The sequence below is a fragment of the Gymnoscopelus microlampas genome (genome assembly GCF_963454915.1).
Source record: "Gymnoscopelus microlampas genome assembly, chromosome: 2".
Taxonomy (NCBI): Eukaryota; Metazoa; Chordata; class Actinopteri; order Myctophiformes; family Myctophidae; genus Gymnoscopelus; species Gymnoscopelus microlampas.
This window is the reverse complement of record NC_139939.1, coordinates 51719154-51743433: the sequence shown is the minus strand read 5'-3', so window position 1 is coordinate 51743433 and position 24280 is coordinate 51719154. Positions and strand designations below refer to the sequence as shown.

The window sequence follows — 24280 nt, the reverse complement described above, 5'->3', positions numbered from 1 at the left end:
AGTTTTCCTCATCACTTCCTTCGTTTAGCTATACAGTGCTTTCTCTGTCTGAGCCCTGACTATTACGGCTGTGCTGGTTACTTCTGCTGCTTTGGAGCTGTGTAATGAGGTCATCATCGTCCTGGTGTCTTTCCTCGGTTAAGTCCTTCTCACTGTTGTCCGAGTCATTCTCGTGATCGTCCGAGTAGTGGTCATCGTCATCTGAGTAGTTGTGGGCATCTCCGTGGCCAGCGTCCTCTCCATCAGCGCTACCTGGATTGGTGCCATCATCTTCTTCCTCCTTGCCGGATTCCAATTTGTCCCTCTCCTCTGATCCCGCTTCGGAGTCTTCATCATCCAAGTAGACTTTTCTGAAGCGAACAGGAATATAGCCCATATCTGGCTCCTCCTTGTCACTAAAACATCAATAGAAGTAGGTCATTAGAACAATCAGCAGCTCCTATCTGATTAGAAAGCTAATTACATAATAAACAATTTGCAAGCAATCTGCGGCTGGATGGTAGGTTGTCGTCTTCTGAAGGGAATGAAGCTTATATCTATAGCGCCTTTCAAAGCAGAGTTTAAGATACAGTACGTATGATTATATACAAGTTATAGAACTAGACCTAGGCGCATTGGCCTATTCGGGGGGCACACAAATCAGTAACGATGTAAGCTGGGAACGATGCAAGTGGGGAATACATGCCACAGCCGGTTATGCAACACCCATTGCACCTGTTGTCAGAGTACTCGCTGTACCGTACTTAGAGAACACAGTGCAGTACTCATTGCCACATTGCTTATGATAGTTAGGTATTTACAATCAATTTATAAACGGGCAGCAGCCTCTTCGGGTAGAATGCAAGTCAGGAACGATGCAAGGGGGGAATGTATGCTGCACATGAGTAGTAGTACCCCATGTACCAGTTGTATTCTTACAACAGATACAACGGGTACTCTGACAATGGGTACAACGCTTACAATGGATACAATAGGTACAACGGGTATTGCATTAAAAGAAAATCAATAAGACAATATACTGTATTAAACATTCATATGTGTTCTACTACATTTTGTGTTATGGGGGAGTAGAGATAGGGATTTAGATCGGATGGTATTTTACCAGCGTGTTAGCAATATATGTACCTTTGTCTAGATTCAGTGGAGAGGGAGCTCTTGCGGCCAGGTGAATGGCTGCCTGGGCGCAGGGACTTGGGCACCTTGCTACTGATGAAGTCCTCACTCAGGCCACAGCTACGCAGGGCATCTGTGTATCGCTTCTCAGCTGCCAGTTTGGCATTCCTCTGTATCGAAACACACAGACAGTTGTCAGAATAATGCTATGTTCATCAAACCTACAGCCTCTGCATTTTTAAAAACTCTGAAAAGGTGCCTACACCCCGGGAGGGTGGCGATATGAAAATGTGTCGCAAATATTTCACATCAAATTATTTGTTTGTTAATGCGTCATACAGGTTGATGGATTTATTCACACAGAAAAATCTACATCATTTCAAGAATACATTACGTTGCTTTATTATCGCCGAGTAATATTCGCATTCCAAACAGCTAGTTTAAATTAACGTGAATTAATCGCGAAATAAACGCTACCGGTATGTAAGGAACTTTTCATAAATTGTGTAGTAACCGGTAAGAATAATATATTAAATAATATCTAATGTTTACAAATGTATAAATAACAAACCCATTGAATAGGGTAAGTAGGGCAGTCAATGAGAAATGTACCACAATGTGAACTTTTTAATGATTAAAAGTGGTATGTTAGTGAAAATAACTTCGACAGGAAGTAAACATTATTAGCCTGGCATGGCCAGACTAATATCACTGCGTAGATATTAGTCTGGAACTTTAAATTAGTCTGAAAATTCATTTCAAAGGGGCGGTTACAAACAGACTGTAATTCAAACCGGGGTGTCAGACCAATCTGCCCAGGGCAATGCACTGACTTTTGTCTTTTTCTTTCAAAAAAGAATTCTAACACCTTAACTAATGTCCATAAGTATATCATGCACAGTATATATCTGCTGCTACGCTCACACACCTTTATATCTTATCTCAGGTACCATGAGTAAACATGTAGATGACTTGTTTTGTTTTGTTCTCGTTTGATATATTTTAGCCCTTGCCCCCCCCCCCCCCCCTCTTCTTCTTCTTCCGTTTCTTTTTTTCTTCTTCTATGGAAATAACGATACGATGGGAACTATGGCTAGAACATTATTGCCAGTCAATGAGAGATGCTCACACTGCACACAACCTGAACCCCACAAAGGTCCAGGGCCTCACCTGTGCAACCTGCTCTAATAGCAGAGGTCTCCCCTTTACCCTCTCCTGGATCTCTCTGATCTCCTGCTGGTACTCCCTCTTGCGCAGAAGGTCTTGTTTCCTGTATAATACAGTATATACATATTATAATCAATCAAACGATCACAACATTCTTCCTTCAAAGCCTGACAAGCAACATTACACAGTTATCCTGACATAAGTGTGAATAACAGCATCAGCTACGATAACTACCAAAAGGGTGTGTGTGTGTGTGTGTGTGTGTGTGTGTGTGTGTGTGTGTGTGTGTCTGTGTGTCTGTGTGTCTGTCTCTGTGTGTGTGTGTGTGTGTGTGCGTGTGCGTGTGCGTGTGCGTGTGCGTGCGTGCGTGTGTGTGTGTGTGTGTGTGTGTGTGTGTGTGTTGTATGCACACTGCCAGTAGGCCTCAGAAGTACCACTAATTTGATTAATATTCAAAATACTTCAAATGCTTTGTAGAAAGAAGCTAGGAATTCTGACATTCTTTCAACTACATCATTTCTATATCTTCTTATACAGGCAGTTAGGCAGTTAAAATAGTATGACATCAGGTCTTAGATCTCACAGTTCATAAAACAGAACAAAAGCAATAATACAGACCTTGTCCCTGTGTCTCTGTTGCTAAAACAAGTAGACTGGTAAGTGTGAAATAATATATTTTGATTGGTAAAAAGCTCATGTATGAAATAAAGTAATTGAAAACACTACTCCATCCCAAATATAAATTACATCTGAAATGTAAATGTAGTTACTGTGCGGTAACAATACATTTGTAGGGGTGAACAGTAATAGTTTCTTGTGTTTTGGATCACCTGAACTCTTTGAGTTTGTTCTGGTTGGTCTGTGAGAGCGCCAGGTGGGGATCGTTGGCCTGAGCACGCTTCAGCACCACCTTCTGCAGATTCTTCTCCTTCTGCTTCCGTTTCTCTCGCCACGTCTCCTCATCTTCCTCCGCCTTCTTCCTCTGCTCAAGCACCTTTCTACTCAAGGAGACAATCGAGTCACGGATGGTGGAAGACGTGTGGAGAAGGGACTTTGAGGAGAAACTTACGAGACTTGAGGACTTGTAGGTACAGTGATCAACTATGGGGTATAAATAGTGTAGGAGGAGGAGGAGGTCTGTTGTAGGAGGAGGTTTGGGGTGTGTAGTAAATGGGAAATGAGTTCCAGAGGGATTTACAGTATCCATTGTAGAATGAAATTAAATAAACAACTTTGACAGTCAATATGTCTACAATGGACCAAGTGGGTTCTGAAGCTCTGACTAGCTCATCTATCTAAGGGTGCTGTGACCCATCGGTATCCTAGAATGGTACCTCACAGCCTCTTGGCGCTTTTTGGCGGTGTCCGTGACTTTTCCTGGGAGGAGCTCCAGGCTTCCTGAGAGAGAGGAACAGAGACTAGAATTGGGCGTGCGGGCCGCCCCGGGCCACCGCGTCAACCGGGGGCTTATCAGACCTTTTTCGATGTCAGCCAGAATACGTTCGCGGTGCGAGGAGATCTGCGACGTCCTCAATTGGAAGGGTTCACACGCGGTCACAGGCCTCACCTCCTTCCGGCTTTCCATGTGCTTCTGGAAGCGCCTGTAACTGGCGTCAAAGTCCGGTACCTCTTTATTAATCTGAGGCCTGTGGGAGTCTTCTTCAACCGGGCAGGCTGTCTTCCGTTCGCTGAGTCGTTGTGCCAGCATGCTGGGTGGCATAGAAGAGCTGCAGAGCATCTCCTTAGCTCTCATTTGCATCTTGATGGCGCGATACAGCTGTTCCTCCTTCATCTGTTCCCCGGTCGCTGCCTCATACACAGACTTGGGCACAGGTTTAGCCTTGAAGGGCTTCACCGTCTCCTGGTCAGAAGGCTGGAGGTGACGGAGCTGCTCCTCTCTCTGCTCCCTCTTCAGACGCTCCCGTTCCAGGAAGCTGAACGGCTTCGGGACGGACGGGCGCCGTTCACGAGTAGAACGGCGCCGCTCTTCGTCCCGCTCCCGGAGCTCCTCGTAAAGCGGCAGGCGAACGTGTGCGGGCAAGGGGCTGGCGCGGAACTTCCGCTGGCACTCTGTAAGTTCATCCAATTGCTTGCGCAGCTCTGCGTTCTCATGTTCGATCTCCGAGCGAGTCTTGAAGCCGCGTCGGTGTTTCTCTGCTTCGCGCATGGTCATGTGGAAGGGTTCCGGGACGGTAAACCTGTGTCCCGATTCTTTACGCCCCTGCTTCTTCTTACCCCTCCCTTTTGTCCTCCTGCTCTCTGATGGCAGGCTCTGGAGTGAGGAGACGGATGGGTGGCGATCGCGGTGCGACAACTTAAAGTCCTTCCACATGTTCTTGATGTGATCTTTTGGAGAGGACAGCAGGCCTTTCTCCGTGTCTTTAGCATTGGCTTCCTCGTCATCGGATGTGTCCAACAGAGTCCAACTGAGTCCAGATTCTCTGCGGAGCTCTATAGCCGAGTGGAACTTCCTCAGTCCAAGTGAATCTGGGATGCCCTTTACCCAGGGTAGTCTAGGGAGAAACACATTCTACTGTTAACCAATGGAGATTCCTTTTTCACAATATAAAGAATTGGAATACCATCACTAAACATGTAAAGCTGATAAGACTATTAAAAGGCCAAACTTGGGACCAAATGTCTGTGCTGCATGCCTGCCAAAAGTAACTCATAATACTGTCTAAAAGTTACAGGCCATCATTTGACAGGCCTTGCACATTATGTAATAAACATAGCAAAACATTACATTTTGCATACCATGAATATGTGTACCATGTTGTATGGAATTTAATTTAATTAAAACAAAAAATATATATATAAAATGTTTTAAATGCATTTGCAGATAATGTTGGTTTATAAATGTCACAAACGCCAGGATTGTGATGAACCCGCACAGGGAATTACGGACAATGTACTATGCCCCTTTAGATCAACTGAAGTAATATTATGGTAGCCTGGTAAACCCTCCCGGTCACGGAATTCAATTCCATATGATTTCAGCAGACTGGCCTGCTGAAATCATAGGAAATTGAAATTTAACCAGGCTAATGTCATGGTACCATATATACAGTAGGCCTACACACAGTGATTTATCATGAGAAATAACAAAACACCTCGGCCCAGTCTCCACTGCCGCATCCAGGGGAGCGGCCGTGGATTTAAGCTGCAGATTCCTGCGGTACATGCCCTCCAGCTCGGCCATGGTCCTCAGGTGGGCCTTCTTAAGCTCCTCCAGTTTGCTGTAGTACTCCTCATTGGAGAAGAAGATCTCACGCAGGTCCAGATGATCCCCCGCTACCCTGTAGTCCTTGATCATGAGAGGACTGCTATCCCTCCTTCCAGAAGATTCCCTATCACCAAACTCAGAGCCAGAGTCCGAGTATTCCATCTGAAAAAGAAGGTGAAAGGTTATAAGATTAATTTACGCAGAAAAAAATAGCTGATCTACAAGCTCACAATGCGTTGCGATGCAACCCATTTTGAGGTTGTAGAGCAGCCATTTCCAGCATACAACACTGTTGTACGACAGGTGAGTAAATTCATGGCTTTAGCCGCGGACCCCCATCTCAAAATATTTAGTTTCTGGGACCCCCAGAAGCAAAGGTTTAGGGTTAAAAATGTTTGCTTTAAATTAATGTAGGCTATATATTCAAAGATTTGCACAATTTTTCAAGATTTCTCAAAAATAGCAGATCTACAAGCTCGTAGCATGGCACGAAGTTATGAGCTATGTGCTATGAGCTTGTATATCTGCTATTTGTGAATAGCCAAAGTATAAAATCTAAAATGACACAGATGCTTTCCCGGTGTTAATGGGTTAAAGGCAAACTAAAATGAAGTAAAAGGTTACAAAACGTTTTTTTTTATACTGCAGACTTCTGCCACGCATGTCTTTGGGCTGCATAGCAAGGCAAGGCAAGTTTATATGTAGACTATAGCAAGTTTCATACACTGAGGAATATAAAGCATAAAATACATAAAAGGCATTTAAAAGCAGAATAGAATTATTAGAATTATGTCATGGTGTATGTGCTTTTACTTTTTCAGATTTGTCACAAGACAACAGAAGAAGTGATACCAGCCCGGGCTAAACTGGACTGAAGGTTGACAGGACTACATAACAGATCATGTTCATGCAGAGTTTCATCATAACTGATAGCAGTAGGCTACAATTTGTGAGACTCTTAATACCCGTTTGGTCCCTGTTAGGGGGATGCTTGCCTGCCTCCCTCCATAATGAGGTTTAAATGCAGGGTTCGGTTACGCTCCTTGGTGGTGATTCACCAGTGATGGAAGAAGTACTCACATATTTTACTTAAGTAAAAGTATCAATACCCTAGAAATAGTCTGGAAATAGTTACAAGTACAAGTCCGGTATTCCAAATTTTACTTGTGTAAAAAGTATGCAGAAAGTCCCATTTCACAAGTTTCAAATGTATAAAATGTATACAAATCCTTTGAAAATAGCCGATCTACATGCTCACAACGCGTCGCATTGTGAGCTTGTAGATCGGCTATTATCAAATTGCCAAAGTATATTTAGGTCTGAAGTGGTTTTGTAATAATCAAAATCTACAAAGTAAAGTGCTGTACTTGAGTAGATGTACTTAGTTACTTTCCACCACTGTGATTCACTCTGTCTCTGATACTAGGGGTCATGAGGAGGAAGCAACCTGCCACACCCGGTGACCCAGCGGACCAGAATGGTATCCCTAACCACCAAATCCTCCTGCAGCAGATCAGATCAGTCGTGGCACGAGGCACACAGTGTAATTACAAATGACTCCTCTCTGGGCCTAAGCCTATTATCCCCCTGCGACTGTAGTTAGTTCAGCCATATGGTGGAGCACACAGGGTGTCTGTCGCAAAGAAAGACATCAGATGTCTGCCTCCTACAATTATCATTAGTTGTTGACTAGACGGCTTAAGATCTTCCTCAGGGGTCCAGGCATTTTAAACTTACTACCGCTGAGATACATTTGTATCAGGAGTGATGGAATGGCATCAGAGCAGCATTGCTGTCCAGAGGACAATTAAGCATGTGGGATTATGATACCCACTGTGACTTATAATAATCTAGTCAAGGTAGGAGGCCAGAAATAGTAAAGACAACATAATATACAGGTCAAATCATGCAGGCAGGCCTGGAAACTGAATTGACTATGAATGTTGGTAAGGAATTAGGATACATTACAGCATTCAAAAAGTAAAAATTGTGGAATGTACTGAAGCTCAATTTATACTCCGTAGACCGTAGTACAACGGTGTCTCTTGCCGAAAATAAATTATCTTTGGGCGGTCATTCATGCGACGTTGACAGCTTGCAAATCAGTCGTGCAATGGAGTATTGATTACTTGCACTCACCTGACCACACTGAACAGTTTCTCATTCATTGAATTGCAGTGGTGTTGAGTAACTAAGTACATTTACTCAAGTACTGTACTTAAGTACAATCTTGAGGTATTTTTTACTTTACTGGAGTACTTCCAATTTGCTATACTTTTACTCCTACTCCATTACATTTCAGAGGCAAATTTTATACTTTTACTCCACTACAATTATTTGAAAACTTTAGTTACTTGTTATAGTGATTTTGCATTGTGCATACATTTGAAATTTGTGCATACATTTGAAAACTTGTGAAAGTTACTTTCTACTTTTGGTACTTTAAGTACATGTTGATACCAATACTTATGCACTTTTACTCAAGTAAATTCTGAACTCCAGACTTCTACTTGTAACAGAGCATTTCTACATTGCAGAATTGATACTTTTACTTAAGAAGCACACAATGTGATTACTTTCCCCTCACCACAGCTCACCTCTCTCTGGAAGAAGTCCAGGTTGTGCCTCCTCATGGGTCCTGTTGTCATGGTACTGTATGGCCCGCATGGCACGGCTCTCTCTCGCTCGTATAAAGCTACCGGTGCTTTAGTGAGGGGGTCCACCGGGGTCTTCAGACACGACGTGACCAACACGTTGGTCCGATGGGCGTCGTTGGCCATGGTTTCTCTCCTCCAACTTGCTCTTCTTGTGTTTGAAGCTGTTACTTGGCTACTATCTTCTTGTTGTTTGCTGAGGAACATCTAGATCTAGGACAGCAGCCAGCAGGTGCAGAAGGTCCTCTCCTTGGCAACAAGCGACGCGATGCCTGGTTGTGAAGGAAGCGATCGAATGTGACAGGAAGTGACGCTGCGCCCCCTACAGGTCTTGTCAATAGAGTAGGGGGCGCAGTAGAGTAACTAAAACAGTTTTTCCATCCGGTGAAATATTTTATTTTGTGACCAAAAAGTGTATTTTAGACGTGAGGTGGGGGGCTCCGAGTGTCCCCACTAAGGAAAGTAGGCTTTCAACATCTTAAAATCGTCTTTGTTTTGGTGAATAGCGAAAGTGTATTTTTTATTTTTACTAAAGAGGAGAGGCTGCGCAGCCTGCGCTACCGGAGGTGTGCGGGTAACGGCTGGAAAGTAACATGGCGTTAATAGTCCATGATCCAGGCCGAGTCAGAGCAGAGCCCCAAAATTGAGCCATGATTATCAAATGGAAATAGGTGGGCAAATCTAGGTTCATTTTTTGACTAGCTGTACATCTCTTTACACTATGAATTGAGTACAAAAGGACCCCATTTGAAACAAGCCATTAGGCTTTCATGGGCTTTTTAATCCTATTTAGTTGAATATTTAATATTTTATTAGGCAAAAAATGTAAAACAGCACAGTTACATTTAAAATACTTTGTCTAACAGGTCCGTTCATAAAAGTCCTTGCGGACTTGTTTCCAATGAGGGCCTTGGTATTCAATTCATAGTTGACCTTGTATTTAAACTGTACTTGCATGTGAAAACCTCTAAATAAAGTATTCAATCAATCAAAACTCTAGTTCACAGTTTGGCATGATAACCATTGCAGACAAGTAGCTTAGTGGTAGTTATCATGTGTTGAATATGTGGACACGTATATTGTTACATGCAAATTGTTACAACAAATAATATGAACAACCTTTGAACCTTATTTTGTGTACAGACCTATGAACTCACCTTTCTGCATATTTCAAGTATGGGGAATTGATTGGAATGGTGATTTTACTTCTTCAAAACTTCCACATTATGCAAGATGTCATGCACAAATATAACAATTAAAAAATAAGGCGTGTAAATATCACCAATTTGAAAGTGTGCTGAGAGCCAACATGTTCCTAATGCCTAGAAAACTGCTCACCATTCTAAGCTTTAGAGATAGTCAGAAACATTATTATGTTAATGTTAATAACATCAATTCTGCAGTGCAACTGCACAGACAATTAGTATTTTTATGACAATTAATCATCAACTGACATTTCGTGATTGAAACAGCCTCAACATGATTTCTTTATTCATGAAATGAAATAAGATGTCTGATACTTATATTGACCCTACTGTATGTCTGTGACTGACTACTGACTATGGCCCCACTGAGTACCTCCAGCATCAGCTTGTAGTGTGGGGTTCAGTCTACTGTTCTGAGTTTTTAATCTGTCTTATATCTTCCACCACCTCTTTCATTTTGCGAAGAAACTTTTCCACAGGATATTTTGGCCATTTCTCACAGGGACAGACTTCAGAGTTTGTTGTTCCCTGTAGACAAGAGTTATTGTATCATTTTCCAGCTAAATAATAAAATCTTGTTCACTACATTTCTTAAAGTTCGTTATTTTTAAGGTGACTCCTGAACCGGCACAGAAACATTATTTCTACACACGCTGGAGCTCTAGAGATATTAAACACAACCTCATACTTAAACATACCCATCTTTGACGTTAAACTGAACGATTTCTAACGTTATATCCCAAACTTAAACATCGCCTGTGTAAAATGTATTTATTCTGAATTCAACTTGGATCATTACTATTTCAAACCACAGTCATAAGGATAACACCTAACAGTATAGTATTAGTTTCTACATGACCATTTCAAGATCAGACAGCTTGACTCTTGCACAATGCATTGATAATGCCGGTTCATGAGTTCTGTATTGTATTCTCAACATTTGGCAGTGAAATGTGTATACATATTTACATCTAGTGCTTTGTTCAAGTAATCCTTGGTCAGGTCTATGTGGTAACGTTGTTCCTCATTCACCTCACATTCAGTCTTTATGGTATCCAATTCAGCCTGTATACACGTGTATACATGATTAATGCAGGTAGCCTGTGAAAAGAAGAGATAGTCGTTTTCTTTTTTCTTTGAGTAAGCAGTCCATACAATTTGATAAAGAATTTCAAAACTAGCTCAAGTTTAGCTGATTATCTCATCAATGTCTGTTGAGCATTGCAAAATTTGGCACCAGCTTGGAAGTATTTATAGCGTTTTGTCTTTTAACCACCCTAGAGCATCCCTATTCTGGGGTGAACATTCAGTGAAAACAGCAGATCTACAAGCTCTTGATGCATCGCTTGTGAACTTGTAGATATGCTATTATGCTAAACGTAGATAGGCTATTTTATCAGTGTTTATAACTATAATTATACAGCGTTATGCAGCTTATAATGCATTATGTTTATAGATATGGGCTTGGTATACTATTCAGATAATAAAGTTCTCTTACAGTACCTTTGCATTGATACAGGGAGTGTAGAAGAATGCATTTGAATCCTGTATGGTTGGAAGAATGCAGATGATATTATAGTCACACTGTCTGCACTAACTAATAAATTGTTGCTGTCAGGTGGAAATATATTTCCAAAACGTTTCAGGATTAAAAAAAATAACAGAAATAGCAGATCTACAAACTCAAAACCTGTCGTACCACGACACATTTTGAGCTTGTAGTTCTGCAATTTTTTGCTACTTTTGTGTGACACTCACTGTAGTATGACAAAGTAGGTTGCTGCCGGACAGCAACGAAATGCTGATGGGAAGAGAGGAGAGAAAGAAAATGTATTCTTACACATTTGGGAAACCCTATTAAATCCGGTGTAAAGTCTTTGTCCACAGGTTTTGATTGAAGACTTATCGAGAGAAAAAAACAACCAAACAAATTCTTGAAAAGATTCTCCATAGTTAATAAACCCATCGCTTGTGTCTTGTAGTTGTGTGTGTCATTCCTGTCTCAATCCTCATCCTTTTTATAGGGTTGTGAAGAGAAAAAAAGATTGACATTGGCTATATCGCCCTCAAATATTTCACTCAAACAGGAAAGGAAAAAAGGTCAGACTGAAGAGGTCCTTTGTCCATCAGTCGACTTTGAGGCTTAATCAGGAGTTTGGCCAGGGGTAGGCTGAGCGGTGGACATTGCTCTTGTCTTTATGTTTTTATGTATGTAATTTTGTTTTTGTTTTCTGTGTTATGAAAAAGCTACTCCTGTGGAAGGGTTATCATATATTAATTTACTTATATTGACCTATAAACTATTTAATATAGGTAAGGTTTTGCCCACTCATTTGATAATGAAATCTTGTCTGGCTCATGGACTATAAGGAGAACTCCTCCTAACGCGATGGACCAGAGCATACATCATAGCCAACTTAATGCATATATCAAAATATGGTCCCCATTCCCTCTGAGTATTTAAAAAAACAACAACTTCTAAGTCACTCATAACACACCACGATGTGACTCATTGTGAGCTTGTAGATGCTATTTGTCATACAATTACAAAGAGGTATAAGGTTTAAGTGGTTTGTTTTCTTCCACAAATGACACCGTGATGACTATTGTTAGGACAAAGTAAGAGGTATCAAACAGTGATGTGCTGTGACCATCTCAGCATGATTGAGCATTAAAGAATGTAAAGTAGTAGCTAACAGTAATCAGAGACCCTACTATCCAAGTTAAAACGGAGTCCCCAACATAAAATCAGAAATATAATGGAATTTCTTCATTAACTTTTTTTTTTTACAAACACAAAAAGCTGAAGCTATCTTGAATGGTAACGTAGTCTAATTTAGCTCCAGACCAGTGTGTTAGTTTCAGCTGCGGCTTATTACTTTATTTAACTGTAAAAGACAAGGTTAACCCATAAATAATTTATCGTCAGTCGCTTCAGTGAGTAGGCTTGATATACAATAATATAGTATAAATAGAGATAAAATTGACACTCTGATCAAAGTAGCCATTTTAGTGCATTCTCTAGTTGTATTACTTGTAATAAATGGTAATAATTGTGATTTAGCCCCATCTGTAACCCCATCAAGGACCCCTGGGGGTCCCCAGACCCCACGTTGAGAAACACTGCACAAAAACAAGCATAAAGGACACTTACAAAGTGTACAAATACCCACAAGTGCGTGGACACACACATACACATTTTAAACGGTTGTCTGGTCAACCATGAATGACCAAGCTCCCAGTGCCTGTTTCGTAGAAAAACATTTTTTATTTTTCAGTAACTGAACATTGATGGTCTCAGGGCAGTAGAACATGACCCTTGCCAAATGGGCAAGTGATTTTAAGAAAATGTATTAAGTAAAATAGTAAAAAGAAAAACGGCAGGATACAACCTGGCTTCCAATGCCCAAACAAACTACATGTAAAAAAGAAAAGAAAAGAAGTGATGGTGCATGAGGCCTAATTTATGGTACACCATACAACTGTGTCACTCGTTGAAAATAAAGGATTTTCAACTAGTGACACCGTTGTGCATAAATTAGGTTTCAAAGCAAATTTAATCAGTGTCACTTATTTCACTTCTGACAACGAGGCGCTTCCCACTGGATGGCATCGGTGCCTCGTGTTTCACAGACACGTTCTTCTTGGATCTACAGAAGAAGGAAGACAAATTAAAATGTTTTATAAATCATGACAAGGAAAATTAACCTTGTGAAAAAAAAGAAATGGGAAATTGCAATAAGTATAAGTTTATAAGAGTATTCCTTTCCCTGTCTCTTCAAAGGCCAGAGCAAAAATGACATTTGCCTTTGAAATTGAAACACTGATCATAATGTTATTATAAGTACAATGTATATCAATGTGGTTTACTGGGCAATAACTTCCACCCCATGTAAAATTAATCATAGAAATGCATAGTTTTAAAAAGGACCATACTACTGTCAATATATGTCATTCTCTACTCACTGCTTCAACCATATATCTCCCGAGGTAGGAGGAATTTGCACTGGCAGATTCGTCTGGTTTCCAAGCTAGTGTTTATACTTAAAATGGCAGTGTTTGGGAATGGCCAGCTTACCTTTTCTCTCTGTCTGCTACATCCAATGCTTCATTAAGTTCTTTCAGCATTTCGTAACGCCTGCGTCCACGTACCTGAGGGAGAGATCCCAGGGAGAGATTTAAGTTCAGACCGTTCCAGTTCAGAGCATTGTGCTCAGAGAGAGCACAATAGATACTCTAGCTGAAAAGACAGTTTATCTAAGCGACAATTACCCCTATTAATGAGCATAATCACTCACTTGTAAGACAAACGTCTCCTCTTCATCGGCGCTGGAGGCAGGTGTCATCCTCTTTGACGAGGTGTGGGGGACAGGCACACTCTCTGAGTGAGAGAGTGAATCAGGTTAGGATAGGGAGGAGACGTTTATACACGGGCAGAAAGTCGAAGCATTGCAATGACTTCAGACTTACTTCTTTTCTTGGTCGCTTTAACGCCTTTCTCTGTCTTGTTGGCGTTTTCTTCCTCTGTCTTGCGGTCTCTGCCTGGACAGGCGCAAACGCGCACCTCAAAACACATGCGCCCCAAAACCTGAAAGCTAGGATGGAATAAAGAGAGCACATGAGCGACCACAAGAGCCATCAAGAATTCTATCAGATGAGGGGAGATGTAACAGGTGAAAACAAAGAGCAAAGATGGCTGCCGTGCGCATACTTTCCTCACACAGCAGACTATAAGAATGGAAGGCTTACTCAGCTGTCTCGAGGGTGAGGATGGTCAGGATGGGTCGGCGGTTCATCCCCCCCATGCAGGAACTGTTGCACATGAAGTTCAAGAGGACAGTGGTGACCTCGGAGCCCAGCTGAAACCACGACCACATTGGTGTCAGTAAAAAGTTAACTCTGCAGCTAGATCTAGTCTGCATGAACCAACCATGAAATAACACGAGAGAATCCAACAGTGTTTAGTACAGACAACCTTTCCCTACCGATCTCTACATAAATACTTCCAGAAGTAAAACTCATATGTTTTTCATCATCACTTCCTCCTCCTTCATCCTTGACCAAGCACACAACATTTCAGGGCATACACTAGTACTACTGTGTTTGCAAATGCAGACCAACATCTTACTAGGCTATAATAAGAGTTATCATAAGTTGTTCAATGCATTATCTGAGCGCCAAGAATATTGAACGTGGTTACCGGTAATCTACATTAGATGAACAATAAACATTGACCCCCGTAAACATTTCCCTGTTTATTCTATAATTTAATCTGTACCATAATGTGCACCTCAGTAATAAATTCAGTAAATGTTTTGGCCATTCATATTACATAAAGAGGCCTTTTGGCCAGGAAGTCTTTCAACTAATAGACCTGTACTACTACATTAATGAAAGAAACTCGGGAGTCGGGACATTAAATAATAGCACGATTCAACCATGCTTCAGTTGTCCAGGAGGAGGCCGTCATAAGGGGGTAGGAGCATGGAGATCATCATACCTGGGGGGACTCGTAGGGGATCGTCACACTGTGTCTCTTGGTGTAGGGGTCCTCCAAGTAGCTGGCCCTCTGACTGCCCTCAACCCGGATCAAGTGGCTCCGAAACTCCACATCTAGGCAAGTAAAGGGAGGAAGGGAGACGTTGGAAGTGAAGCTTAATTACATTTATAGTCCAAAACACAACGGCGAAGCTAGTCGACAAGAATTGATCCACAAGCTAACAACTCGTCGTACCACTGAGTATATATTAGGCTTGAGCCGGCCGTTGACATACCGCAGTAGGGCGGGCCATACTTTTTTTTTTTTTTTTTATCAAAAAACTGGGGTGTTCAAATGACAGATTTTGGCATGTAGAACACAAATCTGAAGACATTTTTCAATTCTGATAAATCTAACCTACATCAATTTGCAATTGATTATTGTACATTTTTTGATTAATTTGCGATTTTCTTCTAGAAGACAGAACTTAAGATGGGAGGCTTTTACAAAGAATTCCTGTTCAAATAACAGATGTTTGTGTGTAACAACACAAATCTGAAGAAATGTTTCAATTCTGATAAACCTAACCTACATACATTTGCAGTTGATTATTGTATATGTTTTATTCATTTGTGATTAATTCGCTCAGGCCAACTGCAGCAATAGCAACTGCGGCTCTGATTGAATCATCACAGAAGACACCCTATGAAAAGTGATTTATAAAAACAAGGTCAAGATAGCACAGGAGAAGTTGATAAGAGAGCTGGGGGATGAATTTGAGGAGAAGTGCAGGAAGGAGGGGGGGGGGGCGTGTGAGTCCTGCATCCTCTTTGATGGACGGATTGACCTGACCAATGTAATGATGGAAGCGGAGGGAAGTGACCAATCTTTTCCTGCAAAGATGAGGGAAGAACATAGTGTTGTCAGTGAGCCTGGCAGCAACTATATGTTCCATTTTACCCCAGAAACAGCAACTAAAGAGGAGTCACATGCAGTGCAGATTGCTAAGGTCCTTTTTGCTTTGCTGAGAGAGAAAGGTTTTCATAAGACCTTGTGGGCCATTGGAGGAGACTCAAAAAATGTCAACAGTGGTGTAAAAGCTGGAGTAATGAGGAAGCTGGAGCTGCACATGGGCAGAAACCTGGTCTGGTTGGTGTGCAACTTACACACTGGTGAACTGCCCCTCCGCTGGCTCATTGTTGAGCTTGAAGGTCCTACTCTGTCAACAAATTATCTGGACCAATACTAAAGCTCCTTGATTCAGCTACAGAGTTGGATATCAATCCAAAATTTACCAGTATCTCTGATGGCCCTTCACTGATCAAGCTGCCTTACAAGGTCATTCAAGATCTCTCGACTGATCAACACTATGGCTATCAAATTGTTTGTGCAGTCGGAGACGGGTTGTTCCTGCAAGGCTGGATCTGTTGGATATTGGGCCAGTAAACCACAGCCGCTGGCTCACCCCAGCAAACAGACTTCTCAGGCTCTGGGTGTCAAAGCATGGACTGAGAGGAAAGAATCAGAAAAATCTGCAGTTCATTGTGGAATACATCATTGGAGTGTATTATCCATGTTGGTTCAATGTGAAGGTCAAGGAATCCTGGATTGAAGGGCCTAGGCACATCCTGTTTCAGCTGGACTGCCTGAAGTCCCAGAGGAAGTAGGTACTGGACATTGTGATGCCAACTGTTAGAAGATCTGCTTGGTATGCCCATAATGAAGCCACCCTCCAAACACTGCTGAGCGCTAAGGATCAGAAGGAGAGGATTGAGGGGGTGGAGAGAATCCTGGCCATCAGGGGAGAAGGAGACCCAGACACTCAGCTGGGGGACTCCTCTGTAAGAACCATAAGGCCAACTGAGATCAATTATGATGCTTCCAGCATTGGTGGATTGATTAGCTGGTCAGAAGGTGTGTCACAGTGTCAGAGCCACCTCTCACCTGCATACTAAACACATCGGAGATGAAGAACTTCATTGTCATCCCATGGAGGTGCCCAACTGGCCCTGCCACACTCAGAGCATTGAGAGGGTTGTCAAAATGGTGACTGAGGCTTCTTATACATACTTCTCTAAGGAAAAGAGGGATGGAGGGATCAGGACTCAGGAGACCAGCAGGAGACTGATGTATAAGGCAAAGCGTCAAAGCAGGACTTGTACAACCTAGCAAAGTTCAGGAAGTGATAATTGATCTTCATTATTGTATCCAGTGATATACATGCACTTCCATTGTGAATAAATATGTAAGTTTGATTTGGCTTTGTCAATATAAATTATTTTCCTTATGTCTTTTAATATCCTAAAATGAGGTTAAAAAGGGCAAAATTAGCCATTTTGAAGTACAAAATGATGTAGGTTAGAGTTATTCCACCCAAAAAAGAATGTTACATTTGAATTCCCCATATAAAAACACATCATTTAGACACCCCACATGTTAGGATTTCATTTGGATTTTAATATCTTATAAATGAGTTAGAACGGGTACAATTAGCGATCTAAAAATGCAAATTGATGTAGGTAAGAGTTGTCCTATCCAAAAAATAATGTCATATTTGAACTCTCCATCAAAAAACACATAAAATAGACACCCCTGTTTTTTGGATTTCCTTAATATTCATTTTGGCACCTGAGTATGGCCCGCCCTAATACCGCAGGTCAAGTCAAACTCAAGTGTGCCGTGAATGGGATTTTGGTTACTAACCAAAAGTCAAGTTGGTTTTGTTAGCTAAACAGAAACCAAGCTCCTCTATTTCACTCTCAACAGGTATTCATGGAAGATTGATTGATAATCAACCCAATTTCCATGTCAATGCTAATGACATTCACTTATTGCATATTATATGGGAACATTTTGAGCCCTGAAATACTAAGCTGCATGCAAACAGCCTGTGCTGAAATGTGACCTTTACTGGACACATTGTGAACACACTTAATGACACTTGTGTCTTTGTTATTTCACTGTCACTCTCCCAGGTTATTTACTCACCGTCTGCGCCCTGGTGGTGTGGACAGCGGCGGACCACATCTGCAACGTGCTCCGTCTTCTTATAGATGGCAGTGGCCCTGAGAATGGCACCTTGGGGTGGTTCCTGCGTCACCAACACTTCTATTGGGCACGTCTTAGCCAGCTGGCAGAACAGCTTATTCAACTGGGGAGAGTACTAAAACACAAAACAAAAAGAATAGTATAATAGTATTTCTGCTCATCGTTGTTGTGAACTATTTTCTAAGAACTTATATAAACTGTACAGACTTGATTAGGACCACAAAGGAAACAAGTCCTTTTAGCCTTAATGTATCCCGTGCAGTTTACATTTCTGCCTAATAAAGTATTCAATAAATCAATTATCCTGATAATCAAATTGTTAATTTCAATAACACAATGACACCCAACTTCTATATTATGTAGAGAATGAAGATCTCAAATAAAATAATTTTCGTTAAATTATTTCAGTCAAAAACATCGCTCCATACCTTGCTGTCGTCCATTTTTTAACCCTGTCTATGCTGGAGGAAGAAGGCAAAGGAACATGCCCCGTCATGTCAGAGCAGGGCTGTGAAGCCAGAGTAGTGAAACGAGTGGCAAGGGGGCGGGAGACCCCACAGCACAGACTTCTAACTTGTAACTTAGCTGACCAATTGCAGCACATTGATCATTGAGTCACCATGGAAATCTCCCTGCTATTGGCTGTTCAAACAAAGCGAGACATCTGAACCTTAGCGAATCGTCACAATGAGAACGATTCCACTTGAATGCCACGATGGGCATGAAAATTTTACTTTAATGCGTCGCCACGGTAAGTTGATTTTACATTTGTCAAAAAAGTGCTTTACACCCCAATTTCGTACTGATATAAAAGCATTTTTACCATGCCTTACAAAAACCTATGGTCATCTAGTGGAATTACTTTGATATAAATATTCAAATAATTTGTAACGGTAAATTTAATAAATGTGAGGTAAATTAAACAAACATTTCTGTAAAAAAAAAGTGATTAACTGAGTGATGGAAAGTAAAGCAACTCCTCCAAAGAGCAGAGTGTTAGATGTACAGTATGGCAGTTACTGAATAGCAGAGAGAGTGGATCTCCAGCAAACCTTTGTTAAGGGTTTACTAGCAGTGGTGTGTTCAGAACAGTTCTGTGTTGGATTATAGAAAGGTCTTTTAAAATGTCTTGGTGCTCAAGTATTATGTTTGGGAGGAAAGAAAAAAACGACACCAAGAATGATCACAATGCTCAGGTGGTAAGTAACTATTATCCGTCCGTTTGTGTGTTCTTTAAGATCATTTGCAAGACATTTCTATTTTTATCTTGATAGTAGAGTGGAGAGAGACAGGAAAGAAAGGACAAAGAGTGGTAGTGGTGTTCAACAATGCCCCCGCGCGACTGACTGAGGATACTCACCGTGGAGGTGACTGACTTGGCGGTGCCTGACTGCTGGAACCGGAGTTGGAATCCGTATTCCCCAGGGTGGTCGGTTGTTGTCGGCACGGTGGAAGCTGGGGGAGTCAGGTTGTCCACGCTGGACAACTCTTGGGGAGTTAACTCGTTGAACAAACTCCCGTAGAAGCCGTCAGTCAGAGTGGGGTCTGTCTCAAGCTGTGGGGGAAGGCAGAGTGACTCAGGAGGAAGACTGAAAGGTAGCTAAATGCTTCAAATTAATCCATCCGAGTCCAGTTCTCAACATCAGAAACTACATTTCTGTTTGTCTTTTAGGCTTTGTAAACAAAAATTGCCTGGGGCAGATAGGACAAATAACTTAGCTATACAAAGAAATGACTGACAATGACCGAGAAACAATAAAAGTAAATAGTGTACTATGCCAAAATAGGCCATAATTAATAATGTTGTAAAAAAAAAAAAGAAAAAGCAAAGAAATTGTGGAAATAGCCAATCTACAAGCGTCAGACCTGCCATTTCAACCACTTTGGAAAATGCATGAAAAATGTTTAACATCTCAAATAATTGCTATTAGGCGATTATAAAATAATTGTGACGGGCCTAGGCTGAATGCAGAAACAAAAATAAATATCAGCTTTCTTCAAAAATAAATATTCAGGCTTTTTTTCCCCTGAAAAATATTTGACTTTTAGTACTGAAGGGGGGGGGGGGGGTTAATCTTCTGAAATGCTTCTTTTTTTTTTTATTCTTGGCCCATAAAAATGGGTCAGACCCATTGTTTGATCTAGTAGCCTCGGTCCCAGCCTCACTCATCTGCGAAAAGAAGAGCCTGGTCACGACCTAAAGCAGCGAGTGTCTAGGAAGTCCTGAGTGGATAGGATTTCAGTCGTACGCGTTTCCCCCGGAAACTATATTTTATTTTTTGACCATTCACAGAGAATGTTAACAGATTTGTAAAGCATCGACTTAATTTCCTTGGGCGGTACTTCCGTCAAATTCAACCGTTTCCGGTTGTCACTTCCTAGACAACTAACAGCCCAGGTCTTGCCCAGCGTTCTGATCCAGGGGGTGGAGGGGCCCACCGCCCAATCCGGAGTTCTGAATGGCGTCATTTTGTAATTATAATCTACCCTGTCAGAAGAAAGTGTGGCCGTTGGACGGAGCATGTAGGTCCCTTTATGCTCAGTTAAACAACAAGAACAGCCTAATTTAAAAAAAAATGTTGTTTAACAAAATACAAATGAACCTTAAGCCATAATCCTAAATTGTTTTCCTGACAGATTTATCCCCAAAACATTCTCCGTGATCAATTGTGATATGATCGTATGATAGTGTCAACTTATTAGTTATGGTTTACCTGACCGGCGTCCATGGCAGACTCGTGTCCTCCCATGCTGGCAAGAGGTTCCTCATCAATACTGGGAAGCAAGCTAAAGTAAAAACACACAGACATTTATTTATCACTCGCAATGTAATTCTTTCTAGCTTGATATTGTTCCCTGTCAACCACCATCTGTCTTAGGCGTACAACTGTAAACCAAGCTCTATTCAATGTTAGATCTCTAGCAATTTATGAACTTATAGTTAATAAGCTAGATAGCTGCATATTTTATATGAACGGTGCTACCCAAATAAAACATTATTATGATTACAAATAAAATTCCCTATAAATGTGTATCATTTTCTAATGAAAAAGTAGTGACATTTTCTTTAATAGGCACAAGTTAATGTCCAATCTCTCATTATTGAAATAACTTTTTTTTTTTAAATCACTTACTAAAATTCACACATGGCATTAAAATGATCCTCTCTCATGCTGAACTCTGAACGAATATCCTGGCTGAATGTGTTGAACTCCTGACTGAGATTAAGATGGTCAAATCCAGGTCCTTCCATTTCCTCCATCGCTCACTGGATGGAGACGACAGAAAGAGCAGCCCGGTGAGATGCAGGGTTGAAGTGGGGTCTCTATGGAAATAACAAGCAGAAGCACCACCGGTCCGGTTAGTGTATGTGACACATAGAACCACATCTGGCTGTCACTGGTGGAAAGTAACTAAGTACATGTACTCAAGTACTGTACAATTTTGAGGTACATTTACTTTACTGGAGTAGTTCCAATTGTCAATACTTTTACTTCTACTCCACTACATCTCAAGACAAAGAGTACTGGTACTTTAAGTACATTTTGATACCAATACTTTCGTACTTTTACTCAAGTATTTTTTTTATTCCAGACTTTTACTTGAAACAGTATTTCTACACTGCAGTATTGATACTTTTACTAAGTAAAGAATTTGAGTACTTTTCCCACCACTGCTGGATGTACATACAGCCTACACAGGAGTATGGCTCTTACTTGCTGGGGAAAAGCCCTAACCCAAGACCCACCTTTACACAAAACGGTAAAGGTTGAACTGCAAGAGCAGAATATCTGTCTGGCCCACATCTGTGACTGGCACTGTGGCACACACCTGATTGATTGATTGATTGATTGAATACTTCATTAGCAGTTTGCCCCGAAAAAAGCACAGGAAAGTACAGTTCAATACAAGGTCTGCTAAGAGGATTTTAAACCCAAGAAAGCAAATGCCTTGTTTCCATTGGGGTCCTTTGTCCTCAATTCATCTAAACATTTAATGACAGACAAAAATGGCAGCAATTGAACCTCAAAACTAGAGTGAATGTCAACTTAACAATATTGCAGGGGATTTTGTCAATTGTTGGGAGGGAGGGAGGGGGGGGAATACCCACACATTTTGCTGTGTTGCTCATTCCATTAATGTTCGATCCTTACAAGCACCTCATTTGTTTTAAATAAAATACAATACCAATTGGTGTTATTAAAGAGGAGAACTAATAGACCGAAGTTAAGTTTTCGAGCTTTTTGTGTGCAGTTTATGTACAATTTCAAAAATATAAAGCCTGAACCCTCAAGCTACGGATGTTACCCGTCGAATCGGGCTGAAATAGTCTGTATTGTTCAATAAATAAGTGCTTCTTCCCGTCTGTATCTGAAATTCACTGTGATCGATAGATTGAGCCACTGCACTCATTGAAATGAAAACAGTGAAATTCAAGCACAGCTGCTGCAATACAAATAACATCGCCTTGCCTTTACAATCACTATGTTTACATATACATACATATACGCAAACACAACGCTAATAAATAAAAAACAAACAAAAGCACAATCTGGCTTCAATTAGCAGCACGCAACGACGCTAGCTAATTAGCTAGGTTAGCTCCTCTTCTAAGCAGACACCAACTTTTTTTTATCGGACGAAAACGTTAGCGTTACGTTTGAAGGAGGAATGAATCAAAGCTGCAGACAGTACCTCGTGTCCTGGTGGTAAACGTAGTGACGGTAGGGAATCGCATTCGCATTGGCTGGAACTGACGGTCTGGGAGAGAAAAGCCCAAATAACACAATATTGTGTTTTAGCAGGACGAGCACGTTGTTGTTTCGGTTGTGGGAGGAAGGGTGGGGGGGGGGGTTTCCGTGGGAAAAACTCTTCAATGGGGGGAGGGGTGTACTAGGTGACGTCACGAGCGACGCCTCCTCCAATCAGAACGTCTGCGCGAAAGATTTGAGCGACGCAAAGCCACATGTCATGTGATCAGTGGTGGACAATGAAGTAACTAAGTACATTTACTTGAGTAGCCTACTATTGTGTTCAATTTCAATTCTAAACTGTTTATATGATGTTCTGCATTGTAGTGTATCTGTCATTTATGTCACTATGTATGAATTGAGTACATATGGGGACCCCATTTGAAACAAGCCAGTAGGCTTTCATGGGCTTTTTAATCCTATTTAGTTGACCTTGTATTCAAACTGTAATTTTCATGTGCTTTTTTCTGCAAACTTCTAAATAAAGTATTCAATCAATCAACCAATCAATCAATCAAACAAACAAACACAGTATGCCTACTCATAATTATTTTCAAAATGTCTTATTTATGTATTTATTTACATGTTATACATCATGTAATGCATTATACAGCAATGCATTGATCTAACACTAGAAAAAGTGGTCCTCGGAGAACAGGTCTCCGCCAGGTCAGGTCACTGCTAGCCCTGAAACAAGCGTCATGTGAACCATGGCTAGGTCACTGCATGTGATCAAAGTAAAAAACTAAACATTGACAGCACCACATTAAACTGTTTCAAACCTTTTATAGCAAAGTGTGTGCAAAATGGACCCTTCAATTTAATGTTCCCTTTTCAGGCCATTCATTTGAACACAATAAAAGGACAGTGTTGCTTTGGGTTATGAAAGCAGTGAGTTCAGTATTCAAAGTGCTCTTTTAAAGTGGTCCATTCAATCCATTACTGATTCAAAGATTCAAGGCACTCTTCTTTAGGATGGAATGGGGCAACAGGCCCCCTTATGAAATATATCTACTTTATGATCAATTCAAATTCATTTTGATATTAATTGAATTATGTTGTCACTGCTTAAGCGAATACATTCATAAGAGTACTACCCTGAAACATACATTTGATGTTATAGAAGTAAAATTGTGTAGGCTTTTTGCCATAAACAGTCACATCAATAAATACACTTTCTTTCGTAACAGCTGATTAGTTATCCTAAGCCTTCACAGTGACATACCAAAATGCATGAAGTCTAATTTCATTGTGTTAACAACTTTTTCAGGATGACAAAAAAATATGATAAATTTACCTCAAACTCATTTTGATGGAATAACTAGAGCTAAAATGTTGCATTGAGCAAGAGTAGTGGGGAGAATTTGTTTCTGGGTCTCCCAGTCTCTCTAGCTCTTTATAAACAGAAAATACATTTTCAAGTAGGCGACAGAATTTCAGCCAATCAAGAGAAAGTACCCATTTATCAGCTTAATTTTTATGGTGTTCCAGTTGCAATTTTTTCTGCTCATTTATTTGTCATCCCTTCCAGTTTCACTTGATTAATCTGTATCCTGACAGAGTTCTCCATCCTGATTGGATACAAATTGGTTAGCCTGGTAAAGCCCCTCCCTCCGGAAAATCTCATTTCCATTTGA

The 24280-nt window shown here is 41.0% G+C and overlaps 2 protein-coding genes across 2 annotated transcripts; both read right to left on the bottom strand.

Annotated features, from left to right (window-relative positions):
• Nucleotides 1-28: 28 nt before the first annotated feature.
• Nucleotides 29-8286, bottom strand: fam161a (FAM161 centrosomal protein A; the record flags this gene model as incomplete). The annotated part of the gene is made up of 7 exons (XM_084071950.1): nucleotides 29-395; nucleotides 1126-1283; nucleotides 2284-2383; nucleotides 3111-3278; nucleotides 3615-4793; nucleotides 5394-5668; nucleotides 8104-8286. The coding sequence occupies 7 exons, from the start codon at nucleotides 8284-8286 to the stop codon at nucleotides 29-31; spliced, it is 2430 nt and encodes an 809-aa protein (XP_083928076.1).
• A 4323-nt stretch (nucleotides 8287-12609) lies between these two features.
• LOC311064022 (cellular tumor antigen p53-like) lies at nucleotides 12610-22730 on the bottom strand. Its single transcript, XM_084083736.1, has 11 exons — nucleotides 22588-22730; nucleotides 21027-21217; nucleotides 20607-20679; nucleotides 19253-19447; nucleotides 17833-18007; nucleotides 14866-14978; nucleotides 14115-14224; nucleotides 13836-13960; nucleotides 13664-13746; nucleotides 13444-13517; nucleotides 12610-13015 (listed from the first exon to the last, which is right to left on the bottom strand). Exons 2-11 carry the CDS (start codon nucleotides 21152-21154, stop codon nucleotides 12922-12924), a joined length of 1170 nt encoding a protein of 389 aa, XP_083939862.1. The 5' UTR covers nucleotides 21155-21217; nucleotides 22588-22730; the 3' UTR covers nucleotides 12610-12921.
• Nucleotides 22731-24280: the final 1550 nt, after the last annotated feature.